Below are 16,132 nucleotides of genomic sequence, written 5' to 3'. Positions count from 1 at the left end.
CCATGCTAATAATGCTAACCTATGACACTACGCGGTCATAGTGGTTTCACCCTGGGAAGCGCACAGGGCCAGCCCAGTGCTGCTGTTAAAAAGAGAAGTAAAGAAAAGCTCAAGTCTAATCTAAAAGGCCCACCTTGAACTTCTGACCAATCACACTGTCCCAACGTTCTCGTCCTCACCGGAACATCTCAGAGGTGCACAGCTCTGACAGGCACGTCGTCCAAAGTTCAGCTGTTGGGACGGAGCATGAGACTTTCACCTGACTCAATCAGACGCAATTAATCAATCAGTTAGATCGTCATTACCTCAGTCGCTGTCTTGTCTTATCGCCTGGACCTCTGCAAAGCAGCTCTTAACGAGCTTATCTTAATAAACATTTTTTTTAAACGAAACCAGTTTGTGCAACTATAAGGCACTTGGAGCAGGAGATAAGGTTGAACTGGTCATAAGGACCGTTAGTTCGAAAAATTCTAACGGCCGTCAACTGTGTGGGGGCTACAAACCCCCCCCCCCCCAACACTCTTCTTATTTTAAAATTCCCCAAATCCCTGAATTGGATCTCTCCTCCCCCCCCCCCCCAAATAATAATAAATAAATCAAAATAAATCCACTGAGCAGGCTGAATGTGACGCGTCTTGGGACTGTTCCAGTGTGGTTATTCGGGGAGGGAACAGCTCAATTCTCACTCGGGTCTCCTGGGGTCCCCTCTGGGTTCTATTTGGGGAGATGTTGATTGAATTGTTACCCACATCATCCCATGAATGACAGCTCTGCGTCTGCCTCTCATACAGTCTCCTGGGTAAAGAGCCTCAGGGGCACAAACCGCTAAAGCTACAAATAGAGCCAGGCGCAAAGTCATTTTCACATTCAGTCACCCAAATCTCAAAGAAATTACACCCTCTGAAAGAAAAGGCTAACAACGTAACTTATAGAATCCATACATCAAAAACTCCTTGGCATTCAAAACCCATCAGTGGAATCGCACTTTCAATCCAAAGCAACTTTTAGAACAAAACCACACAACAACTGTCTGCCAAGGTAATCACCACCCCTTCCTAAAGTAAACCTTTAAAAACCAGATCTCACTCGCGTTCAATGACCAAATGTTACGTTTTCTCATCAGAACCGTAACGGTTAACGCTATGCTTCGCCGCGTGACGTTGGCGTGCTATCATGCGAAGAAGAATTAATGTGTCCTTAACCCTACGGGACTGTCGCACAAGAAGAAAAAAGCATTTGACTATAGACGGTATTTCATAGAGTAAACGCCAGACAAACATAATCACGCACGACATTAGAACCCTCTGTGCGTCAATCACAGGTAAACAACAAAACACCTGGGCAGACGCTTGGCAGACATGTTTTAAATAGTTTTACGTGTGTGTGTGTGTGTGTGTGTGTGTGTGTGTGTGTGTGTGTGTGTGTGTGCACATGCATACGTGCACATGTTCACATGGACACTATATTATTGTGTCCTATAAGCACCATTATTTTCATTTGTTTTCCTGATTCTGGTGAAAGAAGAAGGCAACGTGCTGCAGTGACACCTCCCCACCACTAGGAGAGACAGACGGATATTAAATCATCTTTTCCTACTCGTCACCTCGTCTCCTCTCATTTGTCTCTTGTTGCCCTTTAAACCAATAGGAGAAGAGAGTCACAGCTTTGTTTTATCAGTTATAAGGTAAAACAGTGGTTCTCAACCTGGTGGGCCTAGAGGATATTGCAAGAGAGCCCCCAAATAATTGGCAAAACACAAAGAATTTAATGATAATATAACATCAAAATGCAAAAAGAATAATAACAATGTAAATATTTTTTCTTTACAAATAAAAAAAAGAGTTTGAGAGAGTGATAAATAGGAACTTAATATCAGTTCCACTGATCGAAGCCAGAACATAAATAAACATGCTCTGAAAATGCACGCGTGTGAAGATGGGTGTCAGATGGGTGGGCCGCGAACACTTTCAAACTTTTTAAAGTGGGCTCTGATCCAGAAAAGGTTGAGAACCACTGAGTGGTCAAACAGGCAGGTTGGGATGAGAACACACCATTAATTGCGTACATGCTGTACCCCCGTCCCCCGTCCCCCCGCCGCCCAAGGCTACCATTGACCTAAAATGAAAAGCAGAGCATTGAAAAGTGGGGGGTTGGTGGTCAGTGTGTAGGGGGTTGATGGCGGGTGCCGGAGCCTTGAGCAGTACTGCCCCCCACTGGCAGAGGGGGGTAAAAAACAAAAAAGGCAGGCGCTGGTGCGCACAGAACATTAAAGGAGCACTTCACCCATTATCAACCCATCTTCAAGTAATCGGTAGGCAGGTTTCTGAACTGTCCAGAGCAGTGGCGTTTGGTGGATTCTAACGTTGACCGGGCCAGAACCGGGCCAGGGGGGGAACCGGTTTGAAGGCTAAACTGGTTTCCTAATGGCCACTCATTAACAATTCAGCCGAATGCAAATGAGCCCCATTTGAAAACAAAGGCGAAGGCTGCTAATGTTGATTTTTTGTTTTTTTCCCCTGGCGGATCTTGCCCCTACACAGGGGCAAGCTGGGTCTACAGACCGGGCCATGGCCTCGTTGGCCCCAATGACGATACGCGCCTGGTCCAGAGTGAGAAGACGGAAATGGTGCCATCTTATAACGAGCATTACAGTGAGGACCAATTATATGAAGATAGGGTTGAAAACGGGTGAAGTGGTCCTTTAGCAGTTCATTTGTTTGATGCTGCAGCTGTCATGTGTCACGTGACATCAATCATGTGACATTTATCATCTGTCATGTGACAACATGTGCTAGAACAGAACAAGGCTCATCGTTGCTATAGAGTTCACTGTGAAAGTCTTAAGTGAAATTTGGTCTGAGGGTGTGTGTGTGTGTGTGTGTGTGTGTGTGTGTGTGTGTGTGTGTGTGTGTGTGTGTGTGTGTGTGTGTGTGTGTGTGTGTGTGTGTGTGTGTGTGTGCCGGTGCCGGTGGGCGTGGCGGGGGGCAGGGCATGACGGACCAGTGAACGATGATTGGCAGAACGCCATGTTGCGACGCTGGATGAAAGGCAATGGGCGGAGCTTCCCCCCCCCCCCCCCCCTCAGGAGGCGGTCCGACGGGGAGTCAGTCAATGGAAGGAAGTCATGTGACTGTCACGTGACTTTCAGGCAGCGCTGGCCAGCGACGGTGTCCCTGCTGGTTGGTCCACAGGGTCCTAGACACCGCCTGCGTGTCATTTCCCCTGATTGAAGAGTTTGTTTATGCTTCGTCGCACGTCGAAAATAGCAGATCTACAAACAGGCTTGTAGATCTGCTATTTCGTATGCCCGACGCTGTCGTGCGACAAAGTATGAATGAGGCTCAAGTCTGCCAGTCAAAAGAATTCAAGCCAAAATGTAGAAAATAGTAGAAAATAAAAAATATTAACATTGCTCAACTCCAGTTGTGCTGTAAGAATCCAGGGCTGGTTTTCGAAAGAGGGGGCTTTGGGCAAAAAGTCTGTCTGTCTGTCTGTCTGTCTGTATGACACAGTGGGTCTGTGTAGAAGGGAAGGCAGAGGTGGCCTCACTGAATTGACGGACAATGCAGGTCAGTAGAGGTCAATACATGCTCCTTCCGGACGTCTGAAAATCTTTAGTTCAGAGAGTCGGGAGAAGAAGTTCTGACTGAGGCCTCCCTCTAGAAGTTCTGAATGACGTCAATTAGTAGGTAATAGAAAAGTTCCGGCTAAGAACGAGTATGGACCGCACTTTACCGTGGCGGAGAGACAAATGGAGTCCTTGGTTCCTGGGAAGCCAGGTGGGAGGCGCTTTGGGGGCTGTTTGCAAGGCAGGGGGGAGGGGGGACACCCCCTGGGGGTTTAGGGCCCCAGGGGCGGCGGGGAGCCCTTTGTGACAACAGAGCTCCCAACCTGGACTCCAAGTGGAGTATGGATCACACATACCTGCACAGTCACGCACGCACGCACGCACGCACGCACACACAGAGCAGACATGGTGTTGCCTGCTCTGTGTGTGCTCTGTGTGTGCGACCTGTGGTGTTGGTGGGGGGGGGGGGTTTAGGAGACGTGTGGGGAGCTGGACGGGGGTCTCCAGAAGCACCAGCCTCTCTTGGTGTTCTGCTTGCGGAGCAGCTCCTCCTCGCGGACGCGCTCCTTCTGGGAGCGCAGGTACCGGTCCTCCTCCTTCAGGAACCACACCGGAGGCCAGCGCTGCTTCTCAAAGTGTCTCTGGTTCTCTGGGGAGGGGGAGAGGGGGAGAGAGAGAGAGAGAGAGAGAGAGAGAGAGAGAGAGAGAGAGAGAGAGAGAGAGAGAGAGAGAGAGAGACAGACAGACAGACAGACAGACAGACAGACAGACAGACAGACAGACAGAGAGAGTGAAAAGACAGAGTGACTATCAACATGGTAGATTGTCTATTTGGACATCAAAGCTATGATATAACATAGCATATTATGTGGGACTGTTGGTCCGAAGAAAAATAAAAAATAAACATTATTTCTCTAAATCTGATTTTGAGAAAGAAAAGTACTGAGAGAAAGCCGATACAGGTGGAGACACGATAAGATCCTTGCAGAAGGATTTCCATTTTACACTGAGCTTCTGACTGGGAGATGCAAGTGGACCTGAAAAGGAGACCTGTCCACCTCTTCAAGAAGAGGTGGCTGTAACTTCATTCAGACCAGACATGATCCTACTATCCAGGAGCATGAAAACCATCTTGGTAGCCCAACTAACAGTTCCAACAAGCCAAGTACCAGGATTTGATTGATGAGGCTTCAATTGCCCATTGAAGTTGGCCGCCATGGTCACAAAATCATTTTCAAACAGGGGTCCGCACCCAAATACATATAAATTAGGGGGGTTCTTCACATGAAAAAAAGCTTGAGAACACCTGGTTTAGGAGATGAGAGACAGAAGATCCTACCTGGACACATGGTCTTCATGTCTTTGGGAAACTTGCGACAGATGCTGTTGTAGTTTGTGCAGATGTGGTGAAGACACCAGGCCGACAGCTGCTTGGCGTTGTGGAACTGCGGACATGGAGAATAAATACAGTATTTATTACAAGTGACACGTATAACAAATCACTTAATCCCTTATATAGGCTACTTTGTCGTAAGACAGTGTTTGAATGAAAATGCCATCTACAAGCTCATGATGCATCACGCTGTGACAGGCTTTTAAATATTCTTGAAGATTTCAGCTTATAATGACATGCCCAGAAAAGTGGTTCTCAAAATTAGCAGATCTACAAGCTCACAGTGAGTCACTTCAGCTTGTACATCTGCTATTTCTGAACATTTTTGAAAAATCTTGAAACATTTGAATATTTTTTTGCATTTTTTAACACCAACCTTCTCTTCTGGGGGTCCCTGGCACAAATACATATCATATCAAAGTTTGAGAACTACCAGTTTAGAAGGCATTTGTAGAATCGGCCTCAGGTCTTAATGGGTTAAAGTGTAAACAGTACAGTATGAGTCGAAAACAATCATGCAACATCAGCTGAAGCAATCAAAATATGACTGTAAATGAAATCTCATCATGTGATAAATGACGTGGTATTGGATTGGCACAGACTGGCATACTCACCGACAGTGGTGGAAAAAGTACTCAAATTCTTTACTTAAGTAAAAGTACCAATACTGCAATATAAAAATACTCTGTTACAAGTAAAAGTCCAGAATTAAAAATCTACTTGAGTAAAAGTACAAAAGTATTGGCATCAAAATGTACTTAAAGTACCAAAAGTAAAAGTGCTAAATATTTGAAAATAGCCGATCTACAAGCTCGCAACGTGTCGCGATGCGACGCGTTGTGAGCAGTGGCGTAGCCAGAAAGCTGGCAGCAGCTGGGCATGGGGATTTGTGGGTGCACGCTGCGCGCGCGTGCATGAGTGCCATGCGCGTGCGCAATTTTTTCCGGTTATTATCGGTTAAAATCTTACTTTTTTGCGCAATTTGCGGGTCTTTTGCGGGTTTATTATGTTATTTAATTCTTATTTTTGCCTTCATTTTCATGAAAATATTGACAGGTCGCAAATAATGCCCCGTTGTCCGCCTCCTCCGCAGTCCACCTCCACTCACAGAGCACAGGCACAGTTCAAATTTTTTTTCTTCTTTTTTTTTGGGGGTGGGCACAACAGCCAGGTGGGTGGGCCCAGGCCTACCTATGCCCACCCGTGGCTACGCCCCTGGTTGTGAGCTTGTAGATCTGCTATTTTCAAATAGCCTATGTATAAAATAGGGCTAAAGTGGTTAATGTATGTTTCATTACATCATAGTTTATATCTGAAAAGTAACTAGTAACTAAAGTTTTCAAATAATTGTAGTGGAGTAAAAGTACAATATTTGCCTTTGAGATGTAGTGGAGTAGAAGTAAAAGTATTGGAAATTGGAAATACTCAAGTAAAGTACAAATACCTCAAAAAAGTACAGTACTTAAGTAAATGTACTTAGTTACTTTCCACCACTGCAGACTGGCATACTCACCGATACCAGCATTTTAGGCAGTATCGACAGCTTTTCCGATACTGGTATCGGAACAACTCTAGTTTTTGGCACTGAACATTGAAACATAAATACAAATCTAATTTCTGTTTTGCTTTTGTGAACAAAAGTTGCACTGGGCAAATATGACAAATAACATCAATATAATAAGGAATGACTGACATAATTAATCATTTTATACTTTCAAATAAATCAAAAAACGTTATAGGTCTGCTATGTTTGAAAATGAATGAAAATGTTTCAACACAGGTAAACGATTAAGACGATTTATGTGATAAATGTGACAGGCCTCACCTGAGCCATCTCCAGGTAGGCCAGAGCCTGTCCATCGATGTCAGTTCCTTTTGTGGCCAGTTGGAGGAGCTCTTCCACCGCATGCAACTCTGGAGAGCAAAGAGAAACCATGCAACTATGTTAAAGGAGTAGTTCACCCAAAAAAATACTTATTTCCTATCAATTACACACCCCATGAAGCATTGAATTCATGGAGATTTTTTTGTTTTTGTCGCATTCCTGAGTCGATAATTTGATGATAATAATAAATACCCTAATGTATCCGGTAGGAGACACAAAGAGACTCCTTTGTGTTGCACCATTCTACAGGGATACACAGGAATGCTATACGAGCAACACTCTGCACGTCCTAGACTCTTCTCCCTTCCCTAAAATACCCTGGACAACGCTCCACACGTCCTAGACTCTTCTCTCTTCTCTAAAACACCCTGGACAACGCTCCACACGTCCTAGACTCTTCTCCCTTCTCTAAAACACCTTGGACAACGCTCCACACGTCCTAGACTCTTCTTGCTTCCCTAAAACACCCTGGACAACGCTCCACAAGTCCTAGACTCTTCTCTCTTCTCTAAAACACCCTGGACAACGCTCCACAAGTCCTAGACTCTTCTCCCTTCTCTAAAACACCCTGGACAACGCTCCACAAGTCCTAGACTCTTCTCTCTTCCCTAAAAAACCCTGGACAACGCTCCACACGTCCTAGTATATCTCCCTTCCCTAAAAACACCCTGGACAACAGACAGATGCTAGGTTCATTGTCTACCTAACCCTAACCCTAACCTTAGTGGGGGAACATAGAACCCGGGGAACATAGGGATGACCCCTCCTATAGTGAGAGGCACTACATTGTTCTCTCTGTCCTCTACTTATATGACTATTTACCTTGTTGTTTATTGGCTTGAGTTCATGTTTACTCTGATTATTCTGATATTGCACTTGTAAGTTACTCTGGATAAGAGTATATGGTAAATGCCGTTAACTGGGATTTCCTGGCATCAGACATGGCTGCTTTTCTTCAAGCTCTGCTTTAACTTTCTTCACTGTGTGCAGACAGAAAGGCTGTCTCATTTCAGACAGACAGGCTGTCTCAATACAGACAGACAGACTGCAAGGTGAGACAGGTGTGTTTCTGTAAATGTCTTCCATTTCCGGGTGGACATGGCATGTCTCTTTATCAGCTACGGTTTCATATCAAGGTCTTTTGTTTAAAAACTCAAGTCAAACTCACCTGGAGTTTATAGAATGGGCTACAAGAGGCTCTGCAGAGTGTGTCAGCAACCTGCCGAGTCATTGTCCCTGGATAAGTGTCAGCTAAATGATTCAGATATGACTGTAAATTAACCATGAGTCCATCTGGTTTATCCTCAACACACCCACACCGGTACACCAAATTAGTAGAAATGCTGGCTGTGGATATTCATTTTTTAGATGAGACAGCTAGTATAAACACAATGTCTGTCTGTCTGTCTGTCTGTCTGTCTGTCTGTCTGTCTGTAGGCTGCACCAGCGCTCCTGTTTTTGGGTATAGAGGGGCGGGTGTATAGAGGCGCGGAGAGATTGCGCCTGATCCCATTGGTTCACCGATCTGTCCGTCAACCCCCGCCCCGTTAACACAACATTACGAGCGACGCCCACTGCACTCTGGTTGGTTGGGGAAATGAAACACTTCCCATACCGGGTACACCGACGCGCTCCTCCAGGCTTTTATTTTTTAGCAAAACTAAACAATAAAAGCCTGGAGATCGAAGCTAGTCTGTCTGTAATGCAGCTTCCAACCTGTAGAATAGTGACACGCCCACTTTGGGTCCTAGTTCAAGTATTTTCAGTGGAAAAACTAAAGTGTCACCAGCCCTCCTATGAGACACAGTACAGAAACATTGTTTTTACCATTTTATCATGAGTATTAGTGAGGACCAATTATATGAAGTTGAAAATGGGTGAATATTAACTCAAGTATACAAATGTGGCGTGTCAGCATCGAACCTGTGAGAGCGATGAGGCGAGGCAGACACAGCCGGTTGGCCAGAACAATGAGCTCCGTGGGCTCCAGGGTCGGGCCGGGAGTCAACTGGCCACAATACAGGAACTCCAGGACCCCTCGCATGCAGGCACTGCTGGTGTGAGGGATGGACACCTGAAAAAAAACGTATGTTGCTATAATCAGTGGTTCTCAAACTTTTTCATGTCAAGGACCCCCCAAAATGATATGTATTTGGCCGCGGACCCCCATCTCAAAATATGTTGTTCCAGGGACCCCCATGCAGAAGCAAAGATTTTAGTTAAAACCTTTTATTACACGGCTTGGTTGAATGCTCGATTCTGATTGGTCAGTCATCGGTCATTATTTCTGGATAATGACCGATGAGCTCTATAACGGACCGCTGTGTAATCAGAGACTCAGAACACCTGCTCATGTCAACCTGTGCTGCTTGGTTATATGCTTTATCCAACATGACAGCCATGTAAACAAACAAACAATGTCATTTACAACTAAACGTTGCTCTCAAGAATGTTTTTGAAAACATTTGAAGTGAGAAATAGACGATGCAATAACCGAGAAGTCATTCTATTTGATCCACTGCGCTTCCTTGTTTATCGTGGCACAACAACGGGGGAATACCAAAACGCTCGCCCCAAAACACAGTCGCCCCGGGGCAAATCCGGCGGTATTACAGGCAAATCGGCAGTAAATAGAATGGGGGGCGAGTGTGTTTTGGGGCGAGTTTTTTTCCATTTCGTCATTTGTTTTTGCGAGGCGAACTTGTCCGCCCAGCCCAATACTTATGGAATACTTTCATTGCCGTAAGCAAGGAAATACTTCGTTTTGTTGTTACTTTTGGGTAAATGTATTTATGTATTTATTAAGTAGCCGTGTAATAAGCGGGATAATGCATGGGGAGGTAGTCATTATTGAAATTTAAAGCCCTTCAGGGCGATTAACCACCTCGGCTGCACCTCGGTGGTTAATCGCCCTGTCAGGCTTTAAATTTCAATAATGACTACCTCCCCATGCATTATCCCTTGCATAATATATATTCAAAGATTTTCACGATTGTTTTTAAGAAAATAGCAGCTATACAAGCTCATAGCGCGGCACTTGGTGCCACGCTATGAGCTTGTATATGAGCTGTTTTTGCCATGGCCACCCTGACGTGCTTATGCTTCTGTTCTATTCAGTTTATATAACCTTAATGTCATTATTGTTAATAAATGTATATTTTAGTTGCTTGTGCTCATTTAAGTTATGTGGTACTGCCCTGTTTCCCCCTAGACCACACAAAGGGGCTGTAACACCTGCTGTGAGATTACTGACGCGTCTTGTTGACATCTGTTCCTGCCGGATTTATTCAATCTTTTTGATGATGTAATCTGATTGATGAATCTAATCTGCTTATCTGTCTATCTCTGTGTGCTCGTCTATCAATCAATAAACCAGTCTGTGCTGACTGAGGGCCGGGCTGGGGCTGCAGTTCTGTGCCTGTGCAGCAGAGGGCTCTGCTGTTCCTGACAGTAATAAAACACAAACAACTGAATGAACACAGAGAAGCAGCAGCTAAAAATAGCAGCGGCAGGAAGTGGAGGAGGGAGGGGAGGGGGGGGGGGGGGGGGGGGGGGGGGGCAACGTGCAAACACTGCAGGTGTCACACAGCAGAGAGAGGACCTGGTACACCCTAAAATAGAAGCCTTCATAATGCATGGACAGGGTTCATAATAAAACCTGCATAATGCATGGACAGGGTTCATAATTAAACCTTCATAATGCTTGGACAGGGTTCATAATAAAACCTTCATAATGCTTGGACAGGGTTCATAATAAACCTTCATAATGCATGGACAGGGTTCATAATAAACCTTCATAATGCATGGACAGGGTTCATAATAAACCTTCATAATACATGGACAGGGTTTAAATTAAGCCTTTACAGTGCATGGACAGGGTTCATAATAAACCTTCATAATGCATGGACAGGGTTTAAATAAAGCCTTCACATTGCATGGTACTGAGCTGCTATACCCAGTCTAAGTTTAAGCGTTTCAAACTGAGCAGCAGCTTAGTCTAAAGGTCCATTCACAGTGAGGATGGTAACTATAACTATAAAGATAATTTGTGTCCAGATAGCTCAGTCGGTAGAGCTCTCGCCTTTGTAGCCAATCTGCATAGGTTCTCAACACGGCTACCGACAATAATCTGACTCTGATTATTAATTATAAGGAATTGAGATAGCTGCACCCTGCCTGAGGTAATGACAGTTACATCTAAAGTAATAACACAACTACACAAGGGTGACAGATTGCATCCCAGACGTCCCAATTGGATTTTGAATGGCTGGCAATGCTTCTATCGTTCATAAAAAAAGTGATCCAAACGACATCGTCCACGACAATAGTTGTGGTTATAGTTGTGGTGTGAACTCTGCTGTCCATTTGAATTAGAACCATTTTAACCCATTAAAGCCGGTAAGATCCTGTACATTTGTGCAAATCTTTGAATGTATATATATTTTTTTACTCAAATCTTTGCTTCTGGGGGTCCCTGGAACAACATATTTTGAGATGGGGGTCGGCGGCCAAATACATAACATTTTGGGGGTCATTGACAAAAAAGGTTTGCGAACCAACATCATTTTTTTCAGAAAACTGTTAGGATTTAGAAGACATTTTTTGAATCAGCCACAGGTCTTAATGGGTTAAAAGGATCCCTGGCTAATGAGCCAAATATGCCTAATACATTATAATTGTCCCCTATAACTAAAATGTTAAATTAATTAATGTGTGGTCCAGCCCTAAGGAATTTATGGAATGGATGTGAACATAAAAAACAATTTAATACTTCCTAAGGTCAATATGAGCATCAAATCAATATTTTAAAGATGTTTCTTTTGCACATGCATTGCATACATTCCATAGGGCTACCACACATGGACAAATGACATCATCAATGTGCGACTGGCATTGCCCCTATTGAGTAAAAGATTAACTGTTTCTAAAATAAATACAATATTTAAGGTGTTACATTTAAAATTGTAGTTATAGAGGGCACTTATAATGTATTAAGGCATATTTGGCTTATTATCCAGGGATCCTTTTCTAAAACAACATATTTATTATTTATATTTTATTATAAGTTATTGTTATCGTGCTTGCTGTGAATGGACCTTCACTATCTCTCTCTCTCTCTCTCTCCCTCTGAGTCATTCTCTCTGTCTCTCTCCCTCCCTCCTCTAGTTTCCTGTTTCCCGGAGCAGCTTCCCGTCCTCAGCGAGCCCAGACCTGGGTAACCAAACCCCCCCGGGGTCAGGAGAGTAACCGGACCCCAACGGATCCGATTCTCTGCCGCCCAGCCAGGAGCCTGGAGCCACAGGACACACCCTGAGGCTGGGACTACCTACTTAACCCCTTCAATCCGGGGACGCATCTGTGTCATTTTTGGGGCGGTGTAGCCGCCCCCTATAAGTGAGTTTTGGACACCGACCAAAAAGTTTGTGTACCCCCTAATAGTTGGGTCATTTATGGCACTTCCGTGACCGTGGAGAGCGAAGGTCCGTTTCTCAATGGATTTGTCATCTAGGAGGGTTATTAAACAAATTTAGCCGGGGTGTCTTTTTTAAAACGGCGGGGAAAATTTGTGGGAGACCAAAATCCAAAATGGCTGCCGTGAAAATGAACTTTTTAATGGTTTGACCTACAATGATGCACAATACATGGTTTCAGAGCTTATTTTGGTCAAGGAATACATATATGGTGTTAATATAATGATTTGACCTATTGTCGACCTTCAAATGGAAGATGGCTGCCAATTATGAGCTCCAAAAGGGAGTTTTTTTCAAAATCGTCACAGAGCCTTCATATTAGGCTCAAATATAAGCTCTGCTCATGATGAGTTGAATAATATACAGTATAAGTACACAGAAGTAATCTCTGAGGTCAATAAAGTCAATGTTTGTGTGTAAACAGCAGTTGCTGATTTGCGGTTTCCCATTAAATAGGGTAGGCTACTGAGAATATGGTGTCCAGTTCATCCCATCACATTTTCATAATGAACCAAAAAGTAATTGTGCAGTATAGCCTAACATAAAATAGTATTATGTATGCAAAGCTAGAAAGGTTAGTTGCTTGAGTTGATTTAAAGGTCAACTCATTTGTCACCCTTATTTTGTGGTATTGCTCCCTGTTTCCTGTCTGCCTAGTTACTGTTACCAGCCTTGTCTAACCAGTCTTGTGATTTTGTCAGTGTTTCCACCTGTGTTCTCTTACTCCCCCAGCCTATCCCTGTGTTGATTGTCTGTTGAGTACACCTGTGTCCTGTTAATCCCTGTCTATTTAAGCCCTGTGTTTGCACTGTGGTCTTGTTGGTCTGTAGTCCTGTGAGGTGAGGCTTTTAGTTGTTGTTCTTTGTGCTCAAGCATCTTGGACATTAGAGCGTCTGCCATTCCAGATCCCTTGAATCGCTTGTAGATGGCATAGATGTAGGACATCAGCTGGTGGAAAGTTACGAGGATTGGGAGGATGTCCTTGAACATTTCTGGATTCTCCGCCTTGAGCTGAGTTGAGCATCTTATACTGTAGGTGGGCAGGTCACCAACAAGAAAGGAGAATGGAATATTCTTCTGCTGCATGGCCTCCACATGTTTCACCATTATGTCATTCACCACTGACTTGCTTGGAGGTTCATTGTAGGTTGTGTGGTAATTAGGCTTGCTCTTGTTGGGTGGTGGATGACAGCAGGACTGGGCACCACTGTATCCTGGAACTCGTGGTGGTCTTGTGCCATGATTGCCTACACGAGACAGTGCATGTATTACAGAGCGAGCACGCTGCGGAGCTGACCCATCCACTGGTGGATCTACCCTGGGACAAGCAGGTGACTCACTCTTGCTACCAGGGGGGCATCTGTACTGGCAAACCTTTGTCAGTTCTGCACACTTCTGCTTTAGCTGTGCAGAGATTTCATTCTTCTTGGTGAGCGTTTCAGCAGTCTCTTCGCCTGGTTTCTTTTCATTGCTCTCTGGCTGCATGTACATGACATTTGTTCGATGGACTCCTGTAGAGTCACCTGTCATAGTGTCAATCTTGAAGTCGTCATTGTCGATGATCACGATAGCTGGCTTGCTGTCTGCGATCTCATGTGGGCAGGTTGCTGATGCCTCCACATCCATTAGAGCCCAATGGTCATAGAGGAGCAGTGTATCTCCATAGCTGATGCAGACACCACTCTTGTGCAGAGTGTCTACCAGATCTTTACTCCTTGTCATGCCATGGACATTTACTCCCAGGTTGATAGCAGAGCTCCGCAGCGTGCTCGCTCTGTGATGCACTGTCTCGTGTAGACAATCATGGTACAAGACCACCACCCGAAGAGCAGCGAGTTCCAGGATACAGTGGTGCCCAGTCCTGCAGTCATCCACCACCCAACAAGAGCAAGCCTTATTACCACACAACATACAATTAACCTTCAAGCAAGTCAGTGGTGAATGACATAATGGTGAAACATGTGGAGGCCATGCGGCAGAAGAATAATCCATTCTCCTTTCTTGTTGGTGACCTGCCCACCTACAAGACGCTCACTGATCTCAAGGCGGAGAATCCAGAAATGTTGGAATGAAGGACATCCTCCCAATCCTTGTACCTTTCCACCAGCTGATGTCCTACATCTATGCCATCTACAAGCGATTCAAGGGCTCTGGAATTGCTCTGGTTACAGCAGGGGTAGTAGTGGAGGGGTTGGTAAACCAAGCACTACGAGGAAAGAACTACAGACGGGACGTGCGGTGCATACTGCTCTGGAGAGAGGTTCTTATCCAAAATCACTTGTCCAAGATTCTTGAGTACAAAGAACAACGACTAAAAACCTCACATGACAAAGGTCTACAGACCAACAAGAACACAATGCAAACACAGGGCTTAAATAGACAGGGATTAACAGGACACAGGCAAACTCAACAGACAATCAACACTGGGATAGGCTGGGGAACTAGGAGGACACTGGTGGAAACACTGACAAAATTACAAGGCTGGTTAAGGCAGGTAAAAGTAACTAGACAGGAAACACAGGATCAATAATACAAAATTCTGACAAATGAGTTGACCTTTAAATTCACCTCAAGCAACTAACCTTTCTAGCTTTGCATACAGAATACTATTTTATGTTAGGCTATACTGCACAATTACTTTTTGGTTCATTATGAAAATGTGTTGGGATGAACTGGACACCATAATAGCCTACCTTATTTAACACATTCCCTGCCAGAGTTCATTCATAAGGTACTCACCCACTGCCAGCGTTTTTGAGTTTTATAGCCTTTTGAACCGTTCACAAAAACATTATATCCATTAAAATCCGCGATCGGATGGTGTTTATAAACAGCAACGACGGACGTACGAGCCCTCATAATGTTTACACTTTTTTTCCCTTTTCTTCTTCTGTGGTATCGGCCGCTGAAAGAGGCTGCAAACGTCATATCCGTTTGGCTGTGACGTGGCTGTGACGTTTCCCCGACGGCCATCTTAGATTAGCTTAGCCTCCGATCGGCTATCAGAACACAAAGAGGATAACCGTTTGTCGATCAAAGAAAAGAAAATACAACCGGAGCTTACCATTCGTTTTTTAAACCGTGTGAAAATCATGATCTTTAGCCAAAACCAGGGAAAAACTGTTTTTTCAAGATAAAAAACGAACCGGAAACGGTTGTCGGAAATTTTCTCATAGGATGGATCGGAAGCATCATGGGGAAAAAAAAAAAATCAAGGATGGTACCAAAACATTTTTTTTTCGTTATTAAACCACATAAAAAGACGATCCCGAGATATCTCGGGATACGCAGGTAACAGGTGGATTTAATGTCCCGAGATATCTCGGGATTGGCAGTATATGTGTTAATGGGAAACCGCAAATCAGCAACTGCTGTTTACAGACAAACATTTACTTTATTGACCTCAGAGATTACTTCTGTGTACTTATACTGTATATTATTCAACTCATCATGAGCAGAGCTTTCATTTGAGCCTAATATGAAGGCTCTGTAACGATTTTGAAAAAAACTCCCTTTTGGAGCTCATAATTGGCAGCCATCTTGCATTTGAAGGTCGACAATAGGTCAAATCATTATATAAACACCATATATGTATTCCTTGACCAAAATAAGCTCTGAAACCATGTATTGTGCATCATTGTAGGTCAAACCATTAAAAAGTTAATTTTCACGGCAGCCATTTTGGATTTTGGTCTCCCACAAATTTTCCCCGCCGTTTTAAAAAAGACACCCCAGCTAAATTTGTTTAATAACCCTCCTAGATGACAAATCCATTGAGAAACGGACCTTCGCTCTCCACGGTCACGGAAGTGCCA

General features: G+C 44.2%; 1 protein-coding gene across 3 annotated transcripts in view; it reads right to left on the bottom strand.

The window, feature by feature from the left end:
* Window positions 1–613: 613 nt before the first annotated feature.
* The window catches only part of rhobtb4 (Rho related BTB domain containing 4), an 82,455-nt gene continuing 66,936 nt past the window's right edge, over window positions 614–16,132 (bottom strand). For 2 of the 3 annotated variants that reach the window (XM_084055975.1, XM_084055974.1), the window contains exons 8-11: window positions 8,770–8,920; window positions 6,787–6,875; window positions 4,908–5,013; window positions 614–4,217 (exon numbers count right to left, since the gene is read on the bottom strand). In XM_084055975.1, the coding sequence (XP_083912101.1) occupies window positions 4,039–4,217; window positions 4,908–5,013; window positions 6,787–6,875; window positions 8,770–8,920 (525 nt within the window). In that variant the 3' untranslated portion in view covers window positions 614–4,038. The remainder of the gene's footprint in view (window positions 4,218–4,907; window positions 5,014–6,786; window positions 6,876–8,769; window positions 8,921–16,132) is intronic. The other variant, XR_014600697.1, reaches the window with a different exon arrangement.

Source organism: Gymnoscopelus microlampas, assembly GCF_963454915.1.
Source record: "Gymnoscopelus microlampas genome assembly, chromosome: 4".
Classification (NCBI taxonomy): domain Eukaryota; kingdom Metazoa; phylum Chordata; class Actinopteri; order Myctophiformes; family Myctophidae; genus Gymnoscopelus; species Gymnoscopelus microlampas.
Note: the sequence above shows the minus strand (reverse complement) of the source record. Positions and strands in the feature narration are given on the sequence as shown.